General features: G+C 39.2%; 1 protein-coding gene across 1 annotated transcript in view; it reads right to left on the bottom strand.

Annotated features, from left to right (window-relative positions):
• Window positions 1–11,339: 11,339 nt before the first annotated feature.
• The window catches only part of LOC107297702 (SH3 domain-binding glutamic acid-rich-like protein), a 36,013-nt gene continuing 21,897 nt past the window's right edge, over window positions 11,340–25,455 (bottom strand). The window contains exons 2-7 of the mRNA XM_015827062.1: window positions 20,658–20,843; window positions 20,293–20,373; window positions 18,065–18,139; window positions 17,031–17,135; window positions 13,648–13,761; window positions 11,340–11,494 (exon numbers count right to left, since the gene is read on the bottom strand). Coding sequence (XP_015682548.1) covers window positions 13,684–13,761; window positions 17,031–17,135; window positions 18,065–18,139; window positions 20,293–20,373; window positions 20,658–20,843 — 525 coding nt within the window. The 3' untranslated portion in view covers window positions 11,340–11,494; window positions 13,648–13,683. The remainder of the gene's footprint in view (window positions 11,495–13,647; window positions 13,762–17,030; window positions 17,136–18,064; window positions 18,140–20,292; window positions 20,374–20,657; window positions 20,844–25,455) is intronic.

Below are 25,455 nucleotides of genomic sequence, written 5' to 3'. Positions count from 1 at the left end.
ATTTATTTTACCTTAAAATGCTCTTATCAGATCAGTCTGATTCTATCTCTCTGTCCACCGCCAAGCACAGTAATTGGGTCTTTATGCCATAGAATTTATTCTAACCCCTTTTGAATATTTTAGCCATTTTAGCATATTTATATTTATATACATATATATAAAATACAAGAGAAAAGATATATATGTGCGTGTATGTAAAAGAGAGAGAGAGAGAGAGAGAGAGAGAGAGAGAGAGAGAGAGAGAGAGAGAGAGAGAGAGATATCCGAGCTTATCGGTTGATTTTTGTGTGTGTATGTGTATTTTCTCTTGTATTCTATTTTTAGTAACTATGTTTTCTGTATTTGGTCTGTGACTGAATAAAGATTTGAAGTTGAAATTTGTTCATTTCAGCAGTTTACTTCACAATTTTTTGAACCAAAGAAACAGGCAAACTTTGTTGCTCATAATTTCCACTACTAATAAAAAAGTTGCATACTAAAGCATCAAGAATTTCCATAATTAAGATATGAATGAGCCAGAGGGATTTGAGGATTCATAAAGAATTTAGTTCTAATAAAGAGGATTAGCCCTACCCAAACAGATTTCATTGTTAAGATGCAAAAATAGCTGAAATAGCATGGAATAGATATATAAACTGTTGTATGCTTATGTGGGTGCAAAAGGACAGTTCCCATGTGGTGCAACAACACACACTGTGCTCCAAAACAGCTATTGTATATAATGGGATGGGCCAAGGTAAACATGGTGGATTTTCCACTTGTCAGCAATGGATTAGCCAACACAATTGTATAATTTGAAGTCACTCCTGTTAAACTAGTTTATAGGTATATTTAGGATTTCTCACTTGGGAACGTTAACATATCATTACAAGTCTGACCAAGACTCTGCAAACTTTTAATGAAGTCTTGGAAAGTTTTAATCCATGTATTGATAGTGGAGGGATGGATCTGAACCTCACCACCCAGGTGTCAGATAAGACAGAATAGCAGTATTTCTGCAATACCTCTTGATGAGGAGTAAAAGCATGGGGCTGATTGTTCACCAAAATATACAAATCGTATAATATTTGCAATTATTTCTGTCCACTTTGTTTTATTTCTCCTTTGGTAAATAGACAAACTGGATTCCAAAGTACTAAATATATTAATGCAGCAGCTCATAATTCCTACGTAATTTCATTTGTAGTTTACATTGAAAATCCAGTTAAAGGCAATTGAAATAGGGATCCTTGCGAATGATAAGAAAGGGGAGTCTTTGGCTACAATATTGCCCATGTCTGACACAAATACACAATGAGAGAACCTGACCTAGGAACCTGAGCTCAGTTTTGAGCCTATACCGTGGTGGCGAACCTATGGCATGCACACCACAAGCAGCACGCAGAGCCCTCTCTGTGGGCACGCGCACCGTCACCCCAGTTCTAGGCCAGTCCCATTTATGAGTAACCTGCATCAATACCCATGCAGGGTAAGGTTGCTGTGCCCGCCCCCGCCTCCCCAAGCATTTTTTTTTTACAAACCTGCCTTTCAGCTGCATTCCGTTTCTCCGTTCACTTCTCAGCCTTTGCCACGTGTTTGTGGGACTATCCGTAAAAAAAAAAGTTCCGTCAGACTTTCTAACTTCTCGCGAGATCTCAAGAAGTTAGAAAGTCTGATGGAACTTTTTTTTTTACCGATTGTCCCACAAACACGTGCCAAAGGCTGAGAAGCAAACGGAGACATGAAATGCAGCTGAAAGGCAGGTTAGTAAAAAAAACAATTGGGGGAGGCGAGGGCATCTGGGTGGGCACTGGCGTGGCAACCTTACCCTGCATGGTGGCGGAAGAGTGGGGCTCGTGCCTTTCCTATGTCAGGCCAGCCCCTGCAGCCCTGGGGTGGCCATGCTGGGTGGCGGTGGGCAGGGTGTTGAGGTCGGGGCCGGCAGGCCGACCAAAGCAGCAGGTGGAGCGCTGGAGGCTCGGGAAGGGAGGGCACTGAGGTAAGCAGTCGGGCCATGTGCAAGAGCAACGCGTCTGAATGGAAAGTGGCCTTGGAACAAGTGGGGCAGATGAGGAAAGAAATCCTTGATGCCCCCAGAAATTGCCTTTCTTTCCTTACCTGATTTCCAGCCCTGTGCCGCTTATCCTTTACTATCCGCTGCCGCCACGTGCAAGGAAACAAAGGAAGGTTTTTGGGAGAGAAAAAAAGTCAGTCAATCAATTCCAACTTTGCAATCTTTCAGGAGAAGTTAGAATTGATTGATTGACCTTTTTTCCCCAAAAAAACCTTCCTTTGTTTCCTTGCACGCGGTGGCAGCTTGTGAAGGAGAAATGGCACGGGGCTGGAAGTCAGGTAAGGAAAGAAAGGTAATTTCTGGGAGGAGTGAGGATTTCTTTCCAAGGCCACTTTCTGCTCAGACGCGTTGCTCTTGCCAATGGCCCGACGGCCCACTTCAGCGCCCTCCTTTCCCAAGCCTCCGGCGCTCCACCTGCTACTTTGGTGGCTCTGTAGGCAGAGCTGCAAAGTTCTCTTTTCTGTCAGAGAAGAGAACTTCGCAGCTCTGCCTACAGAGCCACAAAAGCTGTAGCTGAATGGCCAGGTGAGGGGAAAGCCTCCTGCCCAGTGCCGCTGCCATGAGGCCACGGAACAAGCCAGGCGGTGGTAAGAAACCAGTATACCGGTTTCTTACCTCCGCCCGGCTTGTTCCACGGCCTCATGGCAGTGGCATTGGGTGCGATGTGTGAGGTGGCAAATGGCTGCCACCGGCGGCAAACAGCCAGGTTGCGCCAAAACCGAGGGGCTGGCAGGTTGTGGCTGCTGATGGACACAGTTGGCTCCCATGTGCTCGCTGTGTGCAGGGGCCAATGGTGTCAGGCAGCACCCGCACTGGCCCCTACCTCGCCTTGCCTTGCCCTGTGGCAATGGCACCCCTGACCTGCCCCCTGCCTCACCTCACCCCTCAGGACAAGCCTCCTGCCCACCGTCCCACCCACCAGACCCCCTGGATCTCCCCCAACCCTGCCCGGCCCCCACAGGCATCCCTCCCCACGAGCAACATCAAGGTGGCCACACCCACCCAGTTTGCCATGACCACCACAGCCATGCCCACCCAATGGGCCACGCCCATCCAATGGGCCAAGCCCACCCGGCACCCGGCAATACATAAGTGGGTTTTGGGTTGCAGTTTGGGCACTTGGTCTCTAAAAGGTTCTCCATCACTGCCCTATACTATAATGAATGTCACTTTGAAGTAGTGGTTTGCACATTGGGCTAGAAACTAGGGGACTGTGAGTTCTAGTCCTATCTTAGGCACAAGCCAGCTGGATAAACTTCGGCCACTTTCTCAGCCCTAGAAAGGGGGAAATGGCAAACCACTTTTGAAAAACCTTGCCAAGAAAATTGCAGGGACTTGTCTAAGTAGTCTCCTTGAACTTACATGATTGAACAGAAGAAAAGAAGAAATAGTGCTAAGAGTACTGAGCTGCTTGCACTTCTCTACCCATAATGCATTGATGGACTAAGGTGACTTGCTCTTGGTTAGGGAGATATGGATGAGAAAGCCTGCCTCAGACCTCTTTGGCTTTTTGGGCCATAAAGTCATGTTCGCTGAGGTCTTAACTCTTCAGGGATGGAATCTAAAATGGTGATTGGCACAATGTCTTGCAACCTTATCTGGGAGTCCTTTTAGTCTCTGGATTTCATTGAAGTAGCGAAGCCACATTTTCACATCAACACCTACTGTAGAAAGCAACACTGCCTAAAGCATGGCTTGAACAGATGGAAGATCCACAAGAAGGAGTGGAAAAATAAACAGCCAATGACTGGGTAATATATATCATGACAATCTTGCTGAACAGTTGAAGTTCAAGAATCACTGAATAATTGTAGAGCTTTCTGGGGACTAGTAAACTGTCGTAATAAAAATAACAATTGAATTTAGAAACAAAGAATCAGATTTTTTCCACTGGTGATTCTATACATTTAGTATTTAGCACTTTAAAATAATACATGCCATAAATAGAATGGTCGAAAAATGGAAAGTTTACTAGTTACACTTAAGCTGACAAGAGAAAGGCTATGGGAAATGCCTCCATGGCATGAAAAAAGGCAATCTCCCTCAATCTTTTCCCAGAAGGACTGAAAACATGTCTCATGTAGAACCTTGAAAGATAATAGAGTCTGTCCATCATTGGTATACAAGAATCTTTGTACAAATTTGAATGCTGCCACGGAAAACCATTTTCTGAAATGCCAAAGGACTGGAATTTGTACCTGTGAGGGCAATTAACCTATCAATCTGCATTTGCTTAATATGGTGAATTATAACTTAACTACATAGTCTAGGTTTGTACAACATACTATGCCACAAACCATATTTTAGCTGACTGTATTATACGAACTCATTCCCTGCAAGGCAGAACTTTTAATGGTTGGAGTCAACAAAAGGGGGTGATGGAAGTATGACAAGTAACCCATAGTGGATAAAAAACAGTTTTAAAAAGTAAGAGTTTTTAATCATGAGAATATAAGTTTTACCCTGAAAATGGGAAGCTATTAGGAGAAACTAAAATAAAAACCTTGAGGGGCTTGTGGCAAAGAACATTAAAATAAGCAACATTTAAAAAATACTCTTAACTAACGGACTATAAATCAGCTTCAAAAAGCATCTACTCAAAAATAATTGCCAGGTATAGAATAGGTGGTACCCGGCTCCAGGGCTTTTTTTGTCATAGAACGCCCAGAACGGCGTTCCGGCACCTTTTTTGGATGGAACCTTGTAGGGTAGGCAAGGCGGGTTGTATGACATGTGTGAGTTCCTGCACTTTTTTTTTTCAAGAAAAGCACTGCCCGGCTCATTAATAGTAACTGTGAGAGCGATCTAGGAGTCCTAGTAGACAACCACTTAACTAAGAGCTAACTGTGTTGCAGCTGCCAAAAAAGCCAACATAGTCCTAGACTGCATTAACAAGAGGGAGAGAATCAAGATCATATGAAGTGCTTGTAACATTTTATAATGCCTTGGTAAGATCACACTTGGAATATTGCATCCAGTTTTGGTCTCTATGATATAAAAAAGATGTTGAAACTCTAGAAGGAGTGCAGAGAACAGTAACAAAGATCATTAAAGGACTGGAGACTAAAACATATGAAGAATGGTTGGAGGTACTGTATGTCCAGTTTAATGAAAAGAAGGACTAGAGGTTACATGATAACAGCGTTCCAATATCTTAGGGTCTGCCACAAAGAAAAGGACCTATTCTCCAAAGCACCTGAAGGAGGACAAGAAGCAATGGATGGAAACTAGTCAAGGAGAGAACCAACCTAGAATTAAAGAGAAATTTCCTGACAGTTAGTACAATTAATCAGTCGAATGACTTGCCACCAGAAATTGTGGGTGCTCCAACACTGGAGTTTTTAAAGAAGAGTTTGGACAGCCATTTGTCTGAAATGGTATAGGGTTTCTCTTTGTGCAGGGTGTTGGACTAGAAGACCTCCAAGATCCCTTCCAATTCTGTTACTGTTATTTTTTTTTCAAAAACTGGAAAATAGCCAACATAGCTGCAATATTTAAAAAACAAATTGAAGACTATGGGGAATCAAATCTTAATGGCTATCAGGAAAAATGCTAAAAAAAAATGGAATGTAAAAGAATGAGTCTTCTGAAAAGCTTCTTCAAAGCTAAGTGCTCCCTCATTAACTATTTAAAATGTATGAAGATATCAAAAAGAAAGTAGAGACATTCCAAATTTCACTATGTATTTGGAGTTCCAAAAGTTATTTAACAAAATTCCTCACTGAAAGACTTAGGCAATCTCAGCAGCTCTCAATAATTGCTTTAATGGATTAATGACAGAATAAACAAGAGACAAAATAGATTAAGCAGAGAATGGGCACTCTGGGAAATTATGCAGACTAGTGATTGAAGTTGGGATCAGTAATTTTTACTTTATTTTTAAAGTTTCTGATGTTAAAGGTGAGCAATGGTAGCCAAAGTTCCTGATAATTATTAAATAGTAAAGGGACTTTCCATAAGTCCAACAAGTCTTTCACAGTTGGTAGAACAGCCAACACAATTCACTATAGACAAGTTAATTTGCTTCTTGCTTTTCTCTATTCTTGTGTAACAATCAAGAGTCCAAGTTTAATAATACTGAACTGAATTAGATGTAAGCAGGTGTAAAATAATACATGCTGTTACCATCACAATGCCTCTCATGAAAAATGTATACACAGAAAAGCTTTTCACTTTTATTGTGTTAGAACTCTGCATCTTTCATCATATTAAATGAATAATGAATAATTCAATAAAAAGGAGTTCTTATTTATACTTGTTAAACTATGGAATTTGCTGCCATCACGTTTAGTGATGGCCACCAATTTAGATGGTGTTAGAATGGCTACTGGATTTGAGGGTATATTTTACCACCCAGAACTATAGACAGTAAATTTCAAACATCGATTGCTAGAGAAAAACAGTGAACCTGCGGATAGAAAGACATTACAGAGGGTGGTGAGCACAACACAAAACATTGTGGGCTGTTCCCTGACGTGACTAGACAACATCGCTAGGGCCCGCTGCCTTAGAAGAGTGGGAAAATCCTCAGGAACGACTCACACCCTGGTCAGCACTTCTTTACTCTCCTACCATCCGGCAGGAGATATAGAAGCATAGCCAGCCCCACCAACAGGCTGAAGAACAGTTTCTACCCATGGGCTGTCAGACTCCTGAATGGGAAATAACTCCCATGTATGATAGACTTGCGGGGCCGGCGCGTTGTGCAATAAGTTCACGTGGTGTAATAAGATTGTGTGTTTGTTGTCACTGTGAGTTGTGTCGGGGGGGTGCACAAAGGGAGGCTTAGCCAATCTCATTGTACACATGTTGTACTTTGACACTAAAGATTGATTTGATTTGAAAGAGGGTTATTCCTTCATCATCTGCATGCAGGTTTGTTGTATTGCTTGGCTGTCCATTGTCCAACACAGAATGCTGGACTATATGATCCCTCAGACTCATCCAGGTAGGGTTTTTCTAGCTTCCCTTCATTGTAGGCAACTTCATCTAATATGATAGATTAAGCAAAAAATAATCTGCAATATTTTATAGATTAGTGTGCTACATGAATCCAGGTTACCACATTTTAAGATCTCTTATTTACCATCTTGAAAATGTTAAACTGGTTCATTATTGTTATCATATTTACAATAATCCATTACTAGAACTTGTATAAATTGAATAATAATTTTCTTGGATTTAGCCCATTTTATAAATAGAGATAAGTTTTTAATTCTGGGGAAGAAATCTTAAAAACATTTTTTAGAAAAGAGATAGTGTCATATCCTTCAGATGACATTTTTAAATCTCTATTATCTGAAGCTTAGAATGCATAATAAATTTTAAAGGACTTTCTATACTATATCAAAGTTGTCTATTTGAAATTAACAATTCTGGGTTTTAGAAGTTTTCTGCCTCATTCCAAACTCTTGATACTTTATTTGCCATCTATTTTATACTGTTACATTTATTTAGCATTAATGTTTAGTTCCAGAGATTTTAGTATTCAGCCCATTTTCTTTCATGATAATTATTTAATTTTGTTTGCAATTTCTTGTATCACTGCCAGAATCTATTTTGTGTTTATCAGAGGTGTGTGTGTGTGTGTGTGTGTGTGTGTGTGTGTGTGTGTGTGTGAGAGAGAGAGAGAGAGAGAGAGAGAGAGAGAGAGAGAGAGAGAGAGAGAGAGAGAGAGAATAGGCTTTCTTTCTATTAAACATGACTTTTTAGATCTTTTGTTTTGTCATGCATGGTGTAACAGAATGACCAAAAACCTCTATTTACAGGTAACACAGCAAACATGTTAACTCAGTGTGTAACAACTGGAAATAATGAACTTCATGTGACAAATACAATAATAGAAAACCAAGTGGAAAATAAAACTGCCAATATTGGTGTATCTGTGTTTAAATGCTATGTACCAACATCTCAAGAATGGAAAAAAAGTAATCAAAATGACTTAAGTTAAAATTAATGCAGTTGGATTTAGATCAGACAACAAGAATCAAAACTGTTAAGCTACTGAAGCTAAGCCTCCTTGAATTTTTGGTGAAGAAAGAGTCATCCATAGATGTAGAAAATGCATTGTCCTCACAAATTTCAAACAGGTTTTCTTTAGGGTCATTCTTAAAAATAACCAATTTCAGTTTTGCAACTGCTTAAAGAAAGAGAGAGAGACAATGGTTCTACTTAAGATCAGCCCTAAGAATCATCTCAGTAATATCCTGGGCTAAATAAATACTAAATACTTGGGAAAATAATGCATCTTAAGTGGAGTTCAGATTTGTCTAGTGTGATTGCATAAATGTCACAACTCTTTACTGAATTGTGTGTTGTGATGGTAACTTGCCTCCTCCTCCTCCTCTGTACCAACCACTGCCTTTAAATGAATAAAGTTAGACTGCATCTCCAGATACTGCACCATACCAAATGTATGACTTTATGGAATCATTTTCAAAAGAAGGGGCAAAACAATAGCAAGGAGCTATTGTACTGGAACTACAGTGACTTCAGCATGGAATTTTTAAAACCATATTGATGAATGCTCCTATTCAAAGGGATTCCGAGAAGACGTGGCCAAAGTAGTTCTTTAGATCTTGTCCATCAATCAAGATTACTCAATATCTTTCAAAGTTACGCATTTCCTTTTCTCCAGTGCTAGTCCATGCATCTAGCAACACGGCTTTAATGATTCTAATAGCAAGCATGCTAACAGTAATCTCACAGCAAGGTTATTTTGCTTTTCTTCATTTATTATGTCATGATAAACTTATTTCCCTGAAGTTACAGAACACTGAAAATGCAATTTTGAGATAACTCTATTTCTAAAACCATTTTAGAACTTAATCTGATGCTCTCTTCACTTCTTGGGACTAGAATTCCAGAATTTTGTAATTGGGAATTTTAGGAACTTCATTCCCAACCTTTTGAAGGCATGAGGATGATGAAGAATATTACATATTCTGCTATTTTTAAAAATCCAGATAGCTTTTAAAAGGCATAGGCACTGAAATAACAACAAACTATTTTAGCTTATTATAGTTTTCAAATGGTTACATTCTTAAAATTCCTTGAAGCGTGAATAAATCTACTGCTTTCCATTAGAAAAGTTCTCTTAATATTTTTCTTCCACAATATCTTAACATTCTTTCTTTGACATATGAAATAAACAAGAACACAGGCAGATGGATAGAAAAGGTTTTTTTTTTAAGTACACTGAGATTTCTAGCAGCTTTTACATGATACAAAGGGGAGGGGATAAATAAATAACACAAGGTGCAATCATTACAGGTAATGGGGTTGCTAATTAAACCTTCACTCAAAAACAGGCTAATGCACATCCGTCCAGAAAGAGACTAGTTTAGAAGTTGGTTGGTGGGTAGGTGATGGATTTCAAGTTTAATAGGTAAAATCCTAACACTGTGTCTCTAGCAGAGGTGGAAACCCGTAGGTCTCCAGATGTTGATGAACTACAACTCTAGCAGCCCCAGCCAGCATGGCTAATGGCGGCTGCAATTCACCAACATTGGGACAGCCATTAATATATATAAGCAGTCCTGCAGCAATTTCAATGTTCCTTCACATTTTTTCAACAATTTATTAAGCTAATTACAGAGAGTGTACAGATGTTAGAACAATTGTGCTTATCCAACTCCTGATGTAAACAGCAGCAGTTCTGATTGTTTTCAATCTAATAAGATTCTTTTGCTAGGGAAGTTATACATTCTGGATGTATTCTGATTATTACAATGACTCCCAATGGCTAAAAGAGAAACTACATGTAGAGTTAATTAACAGTATGTTGCTGCACTACTTCTTTTCACTTATTCTCAAGTCAGTAGGCAAAATCAAGATAAGTAATGCAGCACATAAGTTTGGGAGGGTTACCTCTTTCTTCTTTTACTGTTTCATTTTCAACTTCCTCTCTCCTGTATCACTCCCAAATCACAAAGGCACAATTCAAATAGAATGACTATATGGGGAAATAATATTTCTCACCCTTTTCTTTCTCATTTCCAATTAATCTTCACCCAAAGGAGCACCCCAAGTGGTTTGTTGTGATGAGCCTTAAAGATTCAGCTAGTTTCCCCTAATTTCATCCTTACAGTAGCTTTGTAAGAAATTCCTAGCCTGAGAGATGAATTAATAAGGAATATGAGCTTGAGTCTCCCTAGTCTAATTCCAATACTTTGACCATTACCCTGCTGGAACAAGACCTTGGCTGATCTTAGAAGGCAAGTGGGGTTAGTCTAGCTAGCACCTGAGTAGCTACATAGGGTTATTTCAGAAATAGGCTAGATTGGAAAGTTGAAAAACCATTCCAGAAGCAGTGGCAAATTATTTCCATAACACTATCAAGAAAACTATATATATATATGAACATCAGGAGGAGACAAGCTCAATTTAAGGTCTTTTAAACATTATACTAATTAATAGTGTATTATTAAAAATAATAAGAGCCTATGGATCTCCAGCATGCTTTCTATTTTGATCCTCCCAGTGCATCTGCTGTGACTAAAGTCACTAAATTGCAAAAAATCAAATATTTGATTAGTTTTCCTATGCCCGTCCTTATTGTAATCACATCATGCTGGGGGAGGGGGGGTTGCAGTTAATTTCTTTATGGTAATGTTACTAGTTTATTTACCAATGGGTTTTCCATTAATGTCCATAGCTTCCCACAAAACATATCAAGGGTTGCAAGAGAATGGGTTAGACAATTTTGCCCTCCATCAATTATCTTCAGATATTTTTGGCCTTATATAATATTTCATTAGCAGAAGGGAAACCTATTATTCCAGCTTATTCACTTACACTGATACAGTGATTAGTATATTTTTGAAAAGGCCTGCCTCTATTAAAAGTGGAATTATGATAAGAAAATGTAAATTAGTGTAAAACTGGCACAAATATAGAAGGGGGAAAGGTGATTGCCACATAATGCTTTTTGTAAGAGAAGAAAACACGAATGATTTTTAGCTGTCTAATTTTATGACTGACATTGACAAATGAATGCTTGTACAAGCACAAGCAGGCCATTGGCATAAAATGGGTTTATTTCAATTGCTGTATATTATACAGCTATTTTAAAGATCAGTAAATTGTGGCACATACATTGAGAGCTTCTTTGGGGTTTTCCAGTTGAGAATGGCCTGGTATGTACCTATCAGGAAACCAATATGGAGACTGAACTAATCCCTGCTCAGAGGAATCACGTATCCTAAAGCCAATCTCATAATGCTTGTTGATCATCAAGATTTGAAGCCCCACTAGACGCCAAGGCAGAATAGCACAAACAACTGTACATATTCAACACAACAAAATTTATGTAGAAAGTTCACATGTGGAGCTGCTTAATGTCTCAAATTATATCTGTGCTGATATCTGGAGTTGCATAGTTGCGTGGAGGAAAAGTGATTGTTGTCTTCACTCTGCAGTGATATCATCAGTTCCCAGTTCCTATAGTGAAAATACATCCAAAGGGTTACACAGAACAATATGGTTCAGAAATAATATTATTTAGAGTTAGTTTGCCTATTTGTTCCTTTGCTCTTTTCAATACCTGATTCCAGGTTAAGCAACAAAACATGTGTTTGTTAGCAGCCAAGCTTCAACTGGAAGCCATAATCTGATGTCAATTCTGACTTTTTAAACCAGGGGTTCTCAACCTTGGCAACTTTAAGACTTGTGGACTTCAACTCCCAGAATTCCTCAGTCAGCGGGAAAGGGCCAATGAGGGGCTGCCCCCACCCCAACTCCTGGGCACGCACATAGGAGGCAGCGAGCACACTCGGAGTCCCTGCTGACCATCCCTGCTGATCACTCAGTAAGAAAAGAGGCAAGCCCNGATTGGAAATGCCCCAGTTCAAAGGAGAAAGCAGTTTTGTGTTCTGTTTTGTCACAGACAGAACTTTGTTGGCAATCCAAGTTAACACTGGTATTCTTGAATTGTGAGCTCTTAAGAAAGTATTTCCTCCTTGTGTGTTGCTAACAGCCATTTCCAGTGGAGAAAACAGGACAAAGCAGAGTGGGGAAAAATATTTTCCTTTGCTATATTTCCAGTCTGAATTAAACCAAGGCAGGGTCCCTACAGAAGAGCCCTTTTAAGGATTATGTATTAATAGAAAAGCAACTAACTTACTGTACCTCTGTTCCTAAATGCTAAAGCTGTTGCACATAAAAAACAGAGGAGCTCTGATCAACTATTTTGACAGTTTTGCTGTACTGTTGTCTGTGGACGCCCCCATTAAATGCAAGCACGGGATAAACTGACCCTAGTTTTTCTCAATCTTTTAAGTGGCCACAAACTACTGGCAAAAGTGGCATTTGATCACAAGGCAAGGAGGCATCGAGAAATGTTTCCCCTTTTGCATTTGAGCATCCAAGAAGGGACAGGAAATGAGAAAGGGAAAGAGGAAAGACAAAGAAAAAGAAGGAAAGAGGGAAAGAGAGCAAGGAAGGAAAAAAGAAGGAAAGAGGGGAAAGAAGAAGAAAGAAAGAATGAAGAGGGAAGGAAAAAGGAAATGGGAAAAAGGAAGGAAGGAAGGAAGGAAGGAAGGAAGGAAGGAAGGAAGGAAGGAAGGAAGGAAGGAAGGAAGGAAGGAAGGAAGGAAGGAAGGAAGATTATAATGAGAGGGAGGGAGGCTCTGAGAGAAGTCCTGCCAGCACTTGGCCACCAGCAGACCTGCTGCCCTTTTGCCATCCCCTTGCCCCCTCCTCCGCCTATACTGCCATCCTATCTCTAAGGATGCTTTGGTTTCAAAGCCAGGTCTCCTCACATGGAGAGGGAGTGGGCCTCCCTCTGACCCACGCTCTTTGCTCTCCTGCACCCACCATGAGCAACCTGGCCAAGGAGAGTGAGCACAGCAGCAGCAGCAGCCTTAAGGAGGAGGTAAGCGCAGCTGGGCACCCCCTCAGGGAAGTGGGGCTGTACTGGGTTGAGCTGCAGGGTCCTGGTGCCCTGGGAGCTTGAAGGCCAGGCTGGGCGCTTGCCCTCTGCTGCCCAGGGCTCTGGGCAGCCCACGCCACCATCCGGAAGTCCCCTGCACGGCCCAAGAAGGACAGTGAGGCTCCTCTGGTGTACCATGCCCTGGTGCCCACCCCAGTCCCACCTCCTCCACTGGAGACCCCTGGATCCCCCCATCCCCCCTGCCTCCCCTCACAGGCACACCCCGACCTGAGTGACATTAAGCTGGCCATGCCCCCCCCCCAACATTGACTTTGCTTGTCAAAAGGTTGCAAAAGGGGATCACTGGGACCATCAGAAATATGAATCAGTTGCCAAGCATCCCAATGTAAATCACATGATCCTGAGGATGCTGCAATGGTCATCAGTGTGAAAAATGGTCATAAGTCTCATTTTTCAGTGCCACTGTAACTCCGAACAGTCACTAAGCAAACTGTTGTAAGTCAAGGACTACCTGTACTTTATCACTTTTTTCCCTTTTTTTTTTTGGTCATCAAGTTTTTGATACCTTGCTAGGCGATTGGTGGTACTCGAATATTGCCATATCCTAAAAGTGGTGCAATCCGTGAAAAGGTTGAAAAGCCCTGCTGTAAAGCACTATGGGTTGGTATATTAGCCTAAGTGCTATTGCTATTCCTATACTTACCTGAAACATCTGAAGAAAAAGTAGCAAACAAATGTACTAAGATTCCTCTTCGTCTTCCTCTTCTTCCTCTTCTTCCATTTTTTCCTCCTCTTCTTCCTGTCCTGCTTCTGCTTCCTTTCGTTACACAAAATAATGGAAGAATAGTCACACAATGAAGTTAAAAGAAACATCTGTTGTATCGGACGTGCATATTTTCTCATGGAACAAAAAGAAGAAGAAGCTTATGCTACAATGCAAAGTTCATATTGATTTTCAAAGTAACCAAGTTCAGTACTCTTGACATGCCACATATAAACTGGCCTCTAATTCTGACATAAAATTGTGAGTAAGAAAGAATTCCTTCGTTTGAACATAGCATCTACACCATATGCAATTATAATGCATTGCCAGCAATTTCATTTTGCTAAATAAAAATGTAAACTTCAAGAAAAATGCTCTGTGCATTTTATGAATATTGTTTCTTTACAGAAACACATACAGACATAAATAATCCCCCCTTACTGATTAGAACACAGAGACTTTTTTCTTGGTACAAAAAGTCAACTTAATTTTCTACAGTAGTCTATACACATACATGCATGGACTTAAGTACAAAGAGTTGTGTAGAATAAGTCCTTTGACTTTCAAGCCTTTCTATTTAATTAGGCAATTATAAGAAATCTCATCACCATACGGTGTGGGGAGAATGGCTCTAGAACACATTGGAGCAAATAATCTAAATTAGATTATCTACATAGGCATGTTAGGTGGCCATATAAATTTGTTAAATAAATATTTAAAATACAATAGTTGTATAAAAATAAAATAGTTGTATATAATACAACTACAATTGAAATGGTAACTTCAGCTTAACATTGGTTCCCTAATCATCCACAGATATTCACTACCCTCTGAACTCTTTACTTCTGGCCAGAAGAGGGCATTGTGTTAGTGCCTAAATTCAACATGCTTATGAGAATTAAATAAAAATGTTGCTTGTTAGCTTTCAGTCCTAACAGTTATATTCCCAAAGTTAATTTCGAAGAAAAATAGCTGTCACAGCATATTTTAAATACATTTAAAAGAAATGAACAGAGTGAAAAAATCATGTGAAATAAGGAATTCAAACTTGTTACTTGCTGGCTGCTCTTCATCTTGTTCCTGCAACAGACCATGAAAGACTATTGCTAAAGAGGGATTTAAAAAGAAAGCCAAAAAAATGACAACACTACCGTTGAGATACATATGTTATTCTTATTACTGCAATGAAAACCATCAGCATTGCCTGTATTTAGTGACTCTCCAGTTGCATAGCATGGGATTTGTTGCTGGCTATAGAATTCGGCATTTGGTGAACATCAGATTTCTTTTTTTTAAAAAAAAACCCAAATGTTTGTTGAAAAGACAGGTTTGAAAAATTAACCATCTACTGGAGAAGAAATCAGAAGTTATGGGGCAGGTCCTTATTCTTCTCCACTTCTTGCTGAAAGACACTGATATGCTGTATGAAAGAAGTTTAAATATTTCTTCCGTGTGCATGTAGAAGTTACAAAATTTGGCTTATCTTGGCACAGTTTTGGTTAATCCTGTGCCAAATATTGTAAATCTTAGCCTTTTCTTTCTTCTTGTTTTGTTCTGCTTCTAAGCTTCCCCATTACCATTCCTGGTGAAGGAGATCAAGGGCCATGGGTCTTCTGTTGTTTACTTACTTGCCCAGATTTCTATAAGGGTTTAAAGAGGTTGGGTTGATAGGGGACTAGCAGGTAGAAGAGCCAAGAGGAACAGCAACAGTATTAGTATTTGCAGTGTAATTCTGCCAAGGCAATTCTTGACAACAGACTTGCTAAGTGTCATATAATGCTTAATTTGAGTTAAATGGAAAATTAACTTAAATATAAGGAAAGAAGTGACAGAGGGTGTGCAATTTTTATGCCTGCAGCAATGCTGGGAACAGTATTGTTTTTGTTGCAACTTGTTCTTCGCACTGCATCCCATTTCAACTTGGAACTACAGATAAAAGGGCTTATTTTTATTCCTCCAGAAGGGACAATTACTTATCACCCCTTAGCAGTCATTTGCCTGGAAATATGAGGCTTGGAATTATGTAAGGAATGGGACTGTGTATGATAAGGTACAGTTTCATATTGTATCTCCCAGCACTGAAGTCATGAAGAGCAGATTCCAGGGCTACACTTGATCTTTTGGGGAATCCTGAAGGAGCCTACATGATTGGAACTCCATCACAACTGTGGATGAAGCAGATTTCTTTTCAACAATTGTATATCTGTTTTAGGGTATAAACTTCACAACTGCAGGCCATTGTACTACCAATTTTGTGCAAATATATTAACAGAGTATTTCACAAAAAGGTGAGTTTGGTGCACAAAAAACCTTGGGGCTGCCTCAAATTCTCATGCATTCTGGTGAATCCAAACCATGCTATCTAACTGTGCTTGGTAGAAATGAAAATTGGGCAAAAGAAGATGTATTAGCTCTGGTGGGGCTCTTTGTCCGGGTAATTCTCAACTTACAACCGTTTGTTCAGCAATCGTTCGAAGTTAAAACAGCACTGAAAAAAGTGACTTACAACTGGTCCTCACACTTGTGATTGTTGCAGCATCCTTATGGTCATGTGATCAAAATTTGGGTACTTGGCAACCAACATGCATTTATGATGGCTGCAGCATCCCAGGATCATGGGATCCCCGTTTGTGACCTTCCCACCTGGCTTCCAATAAGCAAAGTTAACGGGGGAAGCCAGATTCACTTAACAACCACATGATTCACTTAGGAACTGCAGTGATTCATGGCAAAAAAGGTTGTAAAATTGGGTGTGACTCACTTAACAACTGCCTTGCTTAGCAACAAAAATTCTGGTCCCAATTGTGGTTACAAATTGAAGACTCTCTATAATAGCTTATGCCAGACATGTCAAGCTCGCAACGTCGCATGACGTCGCACAACGTATTGGGACAGTTTTGCCATTGCCGGCAATGGGGGGCGTGGCTTCCACGTGATGCGTCCCGCCCGTGCGCCAGCAGTTTGACACCTCTGGCTTATGCAGTCAAGTAACATCACCCCTGCAGAACAGCCAGGTATCAGCAGGTTTAGTGGAAATCCAACAATTAGAAAATATTTATTTTGAAGAAAGGGGAGCTAAACCACCAAAATCAGTTTCTGGTCCATGAATATAGGAATGCTGAGGGGCGGGGGGGCAAGGGAGAGAGGGAGGGCAAACTAGTAGGGAGAGAAAATGGAAGATGACAGACTGAATTCTGCAGCAGTCACCTTGTTGCAGGTGAGATTTGTAAATATTCAAAGACTCTCATTCTTGCACAAAATGTAGAGGAATAAAATTGAATGAGAAAAGTTTTGAATAAAACTGGCAAGAGAAAGAAAATAACCTGTGCTTCAGTAGCCTCAGCATGAGCTTCACCCTCAGGTGTGGCCTCAACCTCATCTTCTGCTTGTATCTCATTTTCTTCGGTAACTGAAGATTTTTCAGTCTCCTGGCAACAACATGAGTAATATCAGACTCACATGACTCAGTGATGGTCATTATGACGATTTTAAATCATCTGATTTGGTCACTTGAATCTTTAAAGGCATAATTGAGTGATACCTACCTTTATGTTCTGAGCTTGCATACTCTTTCATGTTATATTGGTTAGACACACACATTCATACATTAATGTGACTATTTTTATGATTCAGTCAGGTGTGCTATTTCAAGTTTAAAATGGCTAGGTCTGCAAACTCGTATTTTCTGTTCACATAATGGGAGCACATGATATTTCAAGCATCCTGGAGAGCTGTCATGCTCAAACAGAAGCCTTACTCATGTCTTACTGATGAATAGGACACACAGATATATTGGCAGATCTGGGAGCATGCTTTTCATCCACCCTTAATATTGCACTCATGAGCTAGCTGTGTCTTCTGACTTCCCACACTTAACATGAAAGCCTGAATGTGAAATTGTAGTTGTAATTTGGATCGCCACATGGTCTGGCATCTGGCCTGCCTAGAACTGCTCATAAGTACAACTATATGTACTGTGAGTTTATGCACTGAAGACAAATTCTTTGTGTGTCCGATCACACTTGGACAATAAAGAGTTCTACTCTACTCTACATTCTATTCTATTCTATTCTATTCTATTCTATTCTATTCCATTCCATTTCATTCCACCCCACTTCTGCAATATACATAAGCATCCTATACCCCTGCATGCAAGTAGAAGAATTTCACTGGCAACCTGGTGTCTTTCACATCTTTGCGATCACAATAGCCTTTATAGATAACAAGCAGATAAAACCTATTATTTAAGAATTCTGTTTTTTTTCCCTTGAAACTAAATTCAACACAGATGTGTGCATGCACACACACATAGATTTAAATATTTTTTGCTATATAGAAAAGAAAAGAAATATATTGCCTCTGCAATTTTGTTCTCTTCTCCAGAAATATCCCCATTTGGCACAGTCAATACTTCCTCTGTAATCCTTCCTTCCTGTGCAAAAGGATACAAATAATATTTGAAATCTTCTCAAAAACAGGTAGAAGCAAGTGAGCCAGGCAGTTTCATGGCCTGAACACAATGCAGTGATAGACTCAGCATATTTAGCTGCATTCTTAGGCCTTAAAATATAGCAGAAACCAGAGCAATTACAGGTTCTCTAACTTTTGCTGCTTATTATCTGACTCTCTGGAATACACAACATCAAAATGAATAGAAGGCATAGAATAACTTAGAGAAAACACTGAAGCATTATCTCATCCTTCATTGATAGGCAATGCACTTCTTTGGTTATGATAATCCTTATATAGACTTCATTGGGCAGAATGAGGATATTGCCTCAGGCAACAGATGCTAAAGACAGAGTGGCTGGATTCATACATTACACCTAAGGTATGAATGATGGTTTGCAAATGGCAATGGTTAGGCTTGGGTTTGATCCAAACCCAAACAAGCTATGTTATTGCTTAGTGCAGTATGTGAACTCAGCCAAGAATCCATGGATATGTTGGTATTTTGGGAGGAGGGAGATGGTGGTCAAGGCCAGTTCCTCATCTTTTGAAAGATAGAGCTGTTGAGTAGTGTATGTTGTAGGCTTCCTGCACTCCTTAAACTAAACTATTCTCAGTAGACGACCTGTCCTATGAATAATGAAATGTAAAGTATTTTGATTGTTTTTACAGAATGTACATCTTCCATAATGTCATCATAACCCTGGTATTAAAACATCTTGAGTAGGCATATCATTTTTAAAAACAATGCAATATTACCAAACTGTATCCCTACTTTTGACTATCCAGGGAAATTCCAAGTGCAGATTAGTGCAGAAATGCTATACTCGTTAGGATTAAGAAGGAATGTTGTTGTTGTTGTTAGTTGCGAAGTCGTGTCCAACCCATCGCGACCCCATGGACAACGTTCCTCCAGGCCTTCCTGTCCTCTACTATCTTCTGGAGTCCATTTAAGTTCACGCCTACTGCTTCAGTGACTCCATCCAGCCACCTCATTCTCTGTTGTCCCCTTCTTCTGTTGCCCTCAATCTTTCCCAGCATTAGGCTCTTCTCCAGTGAGTCCTTCCTTCTCATTAGGTGGCCAAAGTATTTGAAGAAGGAATGTAAATTAGCATTAATCAAACTGAATACTGATGCCAGAAACAGGTTTTGAGAGGTAAGCTGCATTTTACATGAAAACACTTTCCTTTTCGAATGAACGAGAATTGTTTGTCCTGCATAGAATTTATGTATTCATTATAACTACATTGGTATTTATTTTCAATGATAATGAATTTTAAGTTTGTTTTTTTTAGGATTCTTGCTCTGTTTGACTTAAAAAAAAAGTAATCTTGTTTTCCCTTTAATTTATTATCCCCCTTATAGAAGTGTAGACTTGCATGTACTGTTCAGTATATACATTAATTGTCCTTAAGAAAAGATTCTGACAGCAGAAATATTAGTCTATCCTTGCAGGACATCCAGCTGTCCCATATAATCACTGTGTTTCAAATTACATTAATTGCATTACAAGGGTGGAAAGAAAATTTTCAGAAATTTAATTTAGCACACAAATGTGGTGAAAGATTATTAGGAAATACAGTATATTCCACCCAACCCTTTTTCTGTTTCCCTCACTTCCCTTTATAATCTTACAATATGTCCATGCTACTGTCCTTTAAAGCAGAGCTGGGGAACAATGGCCCCTTTATGACTTGTGGACTTCAACTCCCAGCTCAAGAATTCTGGGAGCTGAAGTCCACAAGTCATAAAAGTTCCATCATTCTCCACCCCTGCTTTAAGGTTATCAGAAAAAGGGGACATTCTCTTATGGAAAGGAATAATTATTTGGCTTTTCATAAATTTCTTGATATTATTTTAGCTTCTTGATCTTACTTTATACTCTCAGATATCTGTTGATATCTGTTGATCATTTAGTTTAGGGTTTAACAATATCTGAAGGGCCTACAGGTTGCCTGCCCTGGTCTAATGCATACATTTTTTAAAAAGAGAGAGCTGGGAGATGTAGGGCTCACTGGACTATGCAGTGGAACTAAGTGGCCTCCAGCTGCAGCTTCATTTTTAAAAAACAACAACAACAGCATAGCAATTTTATAAGACAAATCAAAAGAAAAATAAGATAAGATAAATTCATACCATTGAGCCTGGAGGAGGAGCAAGTCCTAGGAATGAATAAATATAATTTTCTTCTTTTGCACAGAAAAATGAATCAAAATCCTAAAAAGGAAACAAAAGCACATAAACATGATCTTAGCTTTTCAAATTAAGCCAATCCAATACAGCAAAGAAAAATAACTGAAGCAGGATTGTGGAATGTCACTTATTTTAACTATCCATCTGACCAACCTATTAGCATAGTCTTTCTCTGTTAACATTCTCCTGCATCGTGGACCTAAATTAATTTAGATCAAGGAATCTCTTTCTCACAAACTTTATGAAGCACGTATGTGCATTTCGTAAACACCTTATCCCTTAACCACATTAAACTTTTTTTTTCTTACCCCACAATACTGTTCCTCATTGAATATCTGGGGAGGGAGAGGAATCCCATTTTGTGGCTTCTTTTCACCCGGAACATTTTCTCTCATCCATTTCCGGTTGTCTTCATCACAGGCTATGTCCATTTCCTTAAAATCAATTTTGTTGGCCTCTAAAAAGCCTACTACTTCTTGCTGTTTTTTTTTAATCTGGTTAGATAAGAGAGAGAAAATGAATTGATTATTTCATATTTCAATTTATGGAGGCATAAAAAAACCAACCCTTTATTCAAATTATAGCTGCAGTTGAATATTTAAAAAGGAAACTGAAAAACTACTTGCTCAGAGCAGAGCAGATGCTAATGTGAGAAAGTAAGAGTGACTATTAATAATGGATGTTATTTTTGCAAAGCAAGCACAAGCATGATTATATATAATTACATCTCACTGATTTCAACTTATTGCCAATTTGTGTTTAGAATTGTATTATTACTTGGTAAGTCCAAAGCAGGTAGCTTCATTAGCGAATCTTAGCTGATCTCAGAAAAACTAACTAAGCAAGATTAGTCATGATTAGTTCTTGTAAAGGAGACTGCCAAGATGAAGATAAGTTCTGACTGAGTCTTGACTAAGCTGATATTGCCATACTGATGGCTTTTCCCCCCCAATGATCTCCAACATGGAATTTGCCTTTCAAAGTAGAGTAGGTACACATTGGGTTAATGCGTTAATTGACTTCCCATAATAATTTGGATCTCAAGATTTAAATAAATATCCACGAGATAAGCAAAAAAATATTAAATGTGAGTATTTTAGTCCCTAATCATTAAGCTGTTTATATGTAGCCATAGCTGGGCATGGAAATGAGCATGGATCATTTTTTTAATGCCACAAAAATAGCAAAGGCTAATTGAAGATTGCTATCATTGGACAACAAGCTCTAAATGGGCAGGAAGCAACGGCCAACAACTTTAACATTACAGAAAGAAAACAGAGGCATAGAGAGCTGCATTGCTGGATGTGAAAGAGATAGGGTTGACAGTTGACAGGGACTGCTAGCAGGGATACCAATCAAATGCCTTGTCTCTTTCCCAATCCAGCCCTCATAATTAGCCCTTTGAACTTACATGACATCAACTGTCCTGTAATGCCTTCAGGTGCAAAGGGGAATTCTACCCCATTGCCAAGCACTGAAGTAAAGTTCATCTTTTAATCCAGATGATTTTTAGGATTATGAGAATACAGGATGTTTTGCAAGCCACTTCTTACAAGTAGAATTACTTGATTATATGAGATCTGGTCAGGATAGGCAGTTTATCTTACAATATCGGATAAGTAAAAGAATAAGAGAGAAAATGTCTCTCTACATTGTTGTTCCTGTGGAAGACAAGGTCATGCATTCTTGGAATGCATATATGTAATTCTCCTGTCACAGAATAATTTGTTAGCACAACAGTAACAGAGTTGTTTTTAGCCACCCTGGTCAGCACCCACTTAGCAATGTTCATTTATAAGGAGATGGAGGAATGTCTCACATTTACAGGGCTTGAAATGTTTTAGTTTGGCAAGAACTTTTTCTGATGATTTCCAAGAGCAGAGCACACATCACCAGTTAGGATCATTGGTCATCCATTGTAGCCTGAACTTTTGCAAGTGTTTCACTATTAACCTTAGAGATGAAGCAATAGCTTCATTTGTTTGGTGCTGTCTCCTTCAATGCTTTTGTATATTTGGACTCAGTGGGAGTAAGCATCCAAATCTGAATAAGGAAGACATGAGTTTCCTGAGAAAGAGAGATTGATTAAGGGTATATTTTTCCTGTTCTCTAAACCCAAATCTTGCACTTACTGGATGCAAGCAGTTTTGAAGTAGAAACTGGAAATGATAAGTAGCAATGAATAAATAAATCACCAGAAGAGAAATAAAATTACATTAGCCTATGAACAAACTCCATATGAAAATGTCAAGGTAAATAAAAATATTAATGTACCTGCAACATTGCATTTGTAATGCAATAATTTCAATGTGTCATATTTCTAGGCATTTACAAATAGAAACATATGCATTTAACCCACAAGACCAGATTCAAATCCGGCCCTTAATCTTAATCAAGCCTTCTATACATTTCTTATGACTTCTTTTTATAAATCTAGTTCGGAAACTGTCCTGAGTATCAGGCAGATTTTAAATCAGTCCCAAATGCTAAGAGTACATCCAACAACAACAACAAAAATCAATAAACCTAAATCTTAATTAATGAAGTAGCTTTTACTTGTAAATTAATTTGAAAATTCAACATAGAGAGTTAACAGTACTGAAATCAAGGTCTCTAGTGGCATGGTGGGGCTTATTGGATGAAAGATCGGAGGTCTTAAGTTTCCTTTTCCCCTGGTGTCCTCTCCCCAGTTCCTTGACTCCACATCCTGTATTACTTTCTCGTAATTTCAAAGGACAAAAGAGAGAAGGAGAGGGAGAGGGAGAGGGAGAGAGAGAGAGAGAGAGAGAGAGAGAGAGAGAGAGAAATCCTATTGGCAGTGGTGGGATTCAAAAATGTGAACAACCAGTTCTCTGTGTGGATGCCACTTTTGGAAGTCCATTCTGGGCCTGGGCAACAAAAAAGTAGCTACCGATTCTGCCGAACTGGTATAAACTGGCTGAATCCCACCACTGCCTATTGGGCTATCTTGTAGTTTTGTGGTCTTGAGGAGTGTGTGACTATAGAAAATAGCCCCTCTTTTTCTTCTTCCTTTGTGGAGAGGTAGACCAATCACATTGGAGATAAACAAAATAAAACTGAGCAGAAACAGGTACATTCCTTGACCAGTTAAGGTTACAGTTTACTATAGTTTTCCTACCATAGTGTAGGAAAGCACATTGTGTGTGTGTGTGCGTGTGTGTGTGCGCATGTGTATATGCAAATGTTGGGAATACCTGTGCAGGAAAGGAGGCATCTCTCCATCATTCCCAGTCATAGTTGCAGGGACACAAAGAGCTACCTTTACTAAATCAGATCTTTGACCTATTTAATTCAGATTTATCAATTAGCAGAGGCAGTTGCTCGTCAGATTCAAGAAGCATTTCTTGCAGGGCTACCATAAGGTGTCTGGGATTGAATCTGGATCTTGTTGAATGCAAATCATATTCTTTAGCTCCGAGTAGGAGTCCATCACAAGGGTACCAATGAGAACTTATTACTGCTCATCCTTGCAGTAGGACATGCTGTGTGGGGAGGAGAGATGTGCTTTCTGTGACCCAGAAGAGAAGATACAAACTTCCACTTTTCATTTGCTACATTCCTTTTAAGAATGGAAGCAGCTAAATAAAACAAACAAACATGGTATTGTATGTCAATAAACAATAACAAATGGCTTGGTGTGAAAGCTCAATAAATATAGGTAGTCCTCACCTCAACTTACAACCACAATTGAGCCCCAAATTTTGGTTGCAAAGCCTGACAATTGTTGAGTGATTTGTCCTCATTTTATGACTTTTGCCACAGTTGTTAAGTAAATCACTGCAGTTGTTAAGTGAATCATGTGGTCGTTAAGCTAATCTGGCTTCCTCCATTGACTCTGTTTACCAGAAGCTGGCTGGGAAGGTTGAAGATGGTGATCATAGACCAGGGGTAGGCAACCTTGGCTCTTTTATGACTCGTGGACTTCAACTCCCAGAATTCCTGAGCCAGCCATGCTGGCTCAGGAATTCTGGGAGTTGAAGTCCACGAGTCATAAAAGAGCCAAGATTGCCTACCCCTGTCATAGACACTTGAACAGTGCAACTGTCATAAATACATGCCACTTGCCAAGCAATGTGAATTTTGATCACATGACCATGCATTGATTGTAAGTTGAAAAATGATCATAGGTCACTTTTTTCAGTGCTGTTGTAACTTCAAACATTCACTAAATGAATGTCTGTAAATCAAGATTACCCATATTCTATATATAAATTTCACTTCTTGATTGTTGCCTGGATGATTTCAGGAAGAAAGGTAACAGGTAAAAATTTAAAATCAATATATACAGTAGTTGAATCTGTTCCAATGAGACTACTCATCAAATTACCTTGACTGAAGATTTGATCTTCACAACAAATTGTTTCATTGTACAATTACTAAAGCATCGATAATTTTGTACCCATAGGACCATTAATATTGTCATATTGCTGTGTTTTTTATAGGATTTCTTGGACAGTTCCTATTTTATCGTTATTTTAAAAAATGGTATCTGCAAATGTGGTTAAAATACAGTGCAAGAGAAAGGGGTCTATATCAGTGGTGGGAATCAAATATGTGAACAACCATTTCTCTGTGTGGATGCCGCTTCCGGAAGTCCATTCTGGGCCTGGGCAACAAAAAATTAGCTGGTGGTTCTGCCAACTGATGTGAACTGGCTGAATCCCACGACTGGTCTATATCCATTTTGATCCAGGATTCTCAGAGGTGATAATTTTCCATTTTTGTGCACATGTATTTTTATATTCTCTCTATTCTTATAAAAAAATGGTGAGGGAGGGAATCTGTTATTTTAATCCTATCATTTCTTTTCAAGTTAAGCAAAAGTAATAAGGCTGAGAAGAAACTGCATTAGTGTGTTTTAACTATCAATATGTGAAATTTGAGCATGGCATTCCAGGCTAACAGCCCTGTTTGGATATGAATTGTACTTGATGAGCCTGATAAACATGTCATTTTCAACCTAGATTAAATTAATTACCTGAAAATACTACTGGCTTAACTGTTTCCTAAAAGTGACATGGCAAGGTACCTATAAATGAATCTAGTTGTGATCCATCAACCAGAATGGGAACAATATTTTGCCCA

This window comes from Protobothrops mucrosquamatus, unplaced genomic scaffold (assembly GCF_001527695.2).
Source record: "Protobothrops mucrosquamatus isolate PMUCROS unplaced genomic scaffold, P.Mucros_1.0 scaffold3473, whole genome shotgun sequence".
Taxonomy (NCBI): domain Eukaryota; kingdom Metazoa; phylum Chordata; class Lepidosauria; order Squamata; family Viperidae; genus Protobothrops; species Protobothrops mucrosquamatus.
This window is presented reverse-complemented; position numbering and strand designations above follow the sequence as displayed.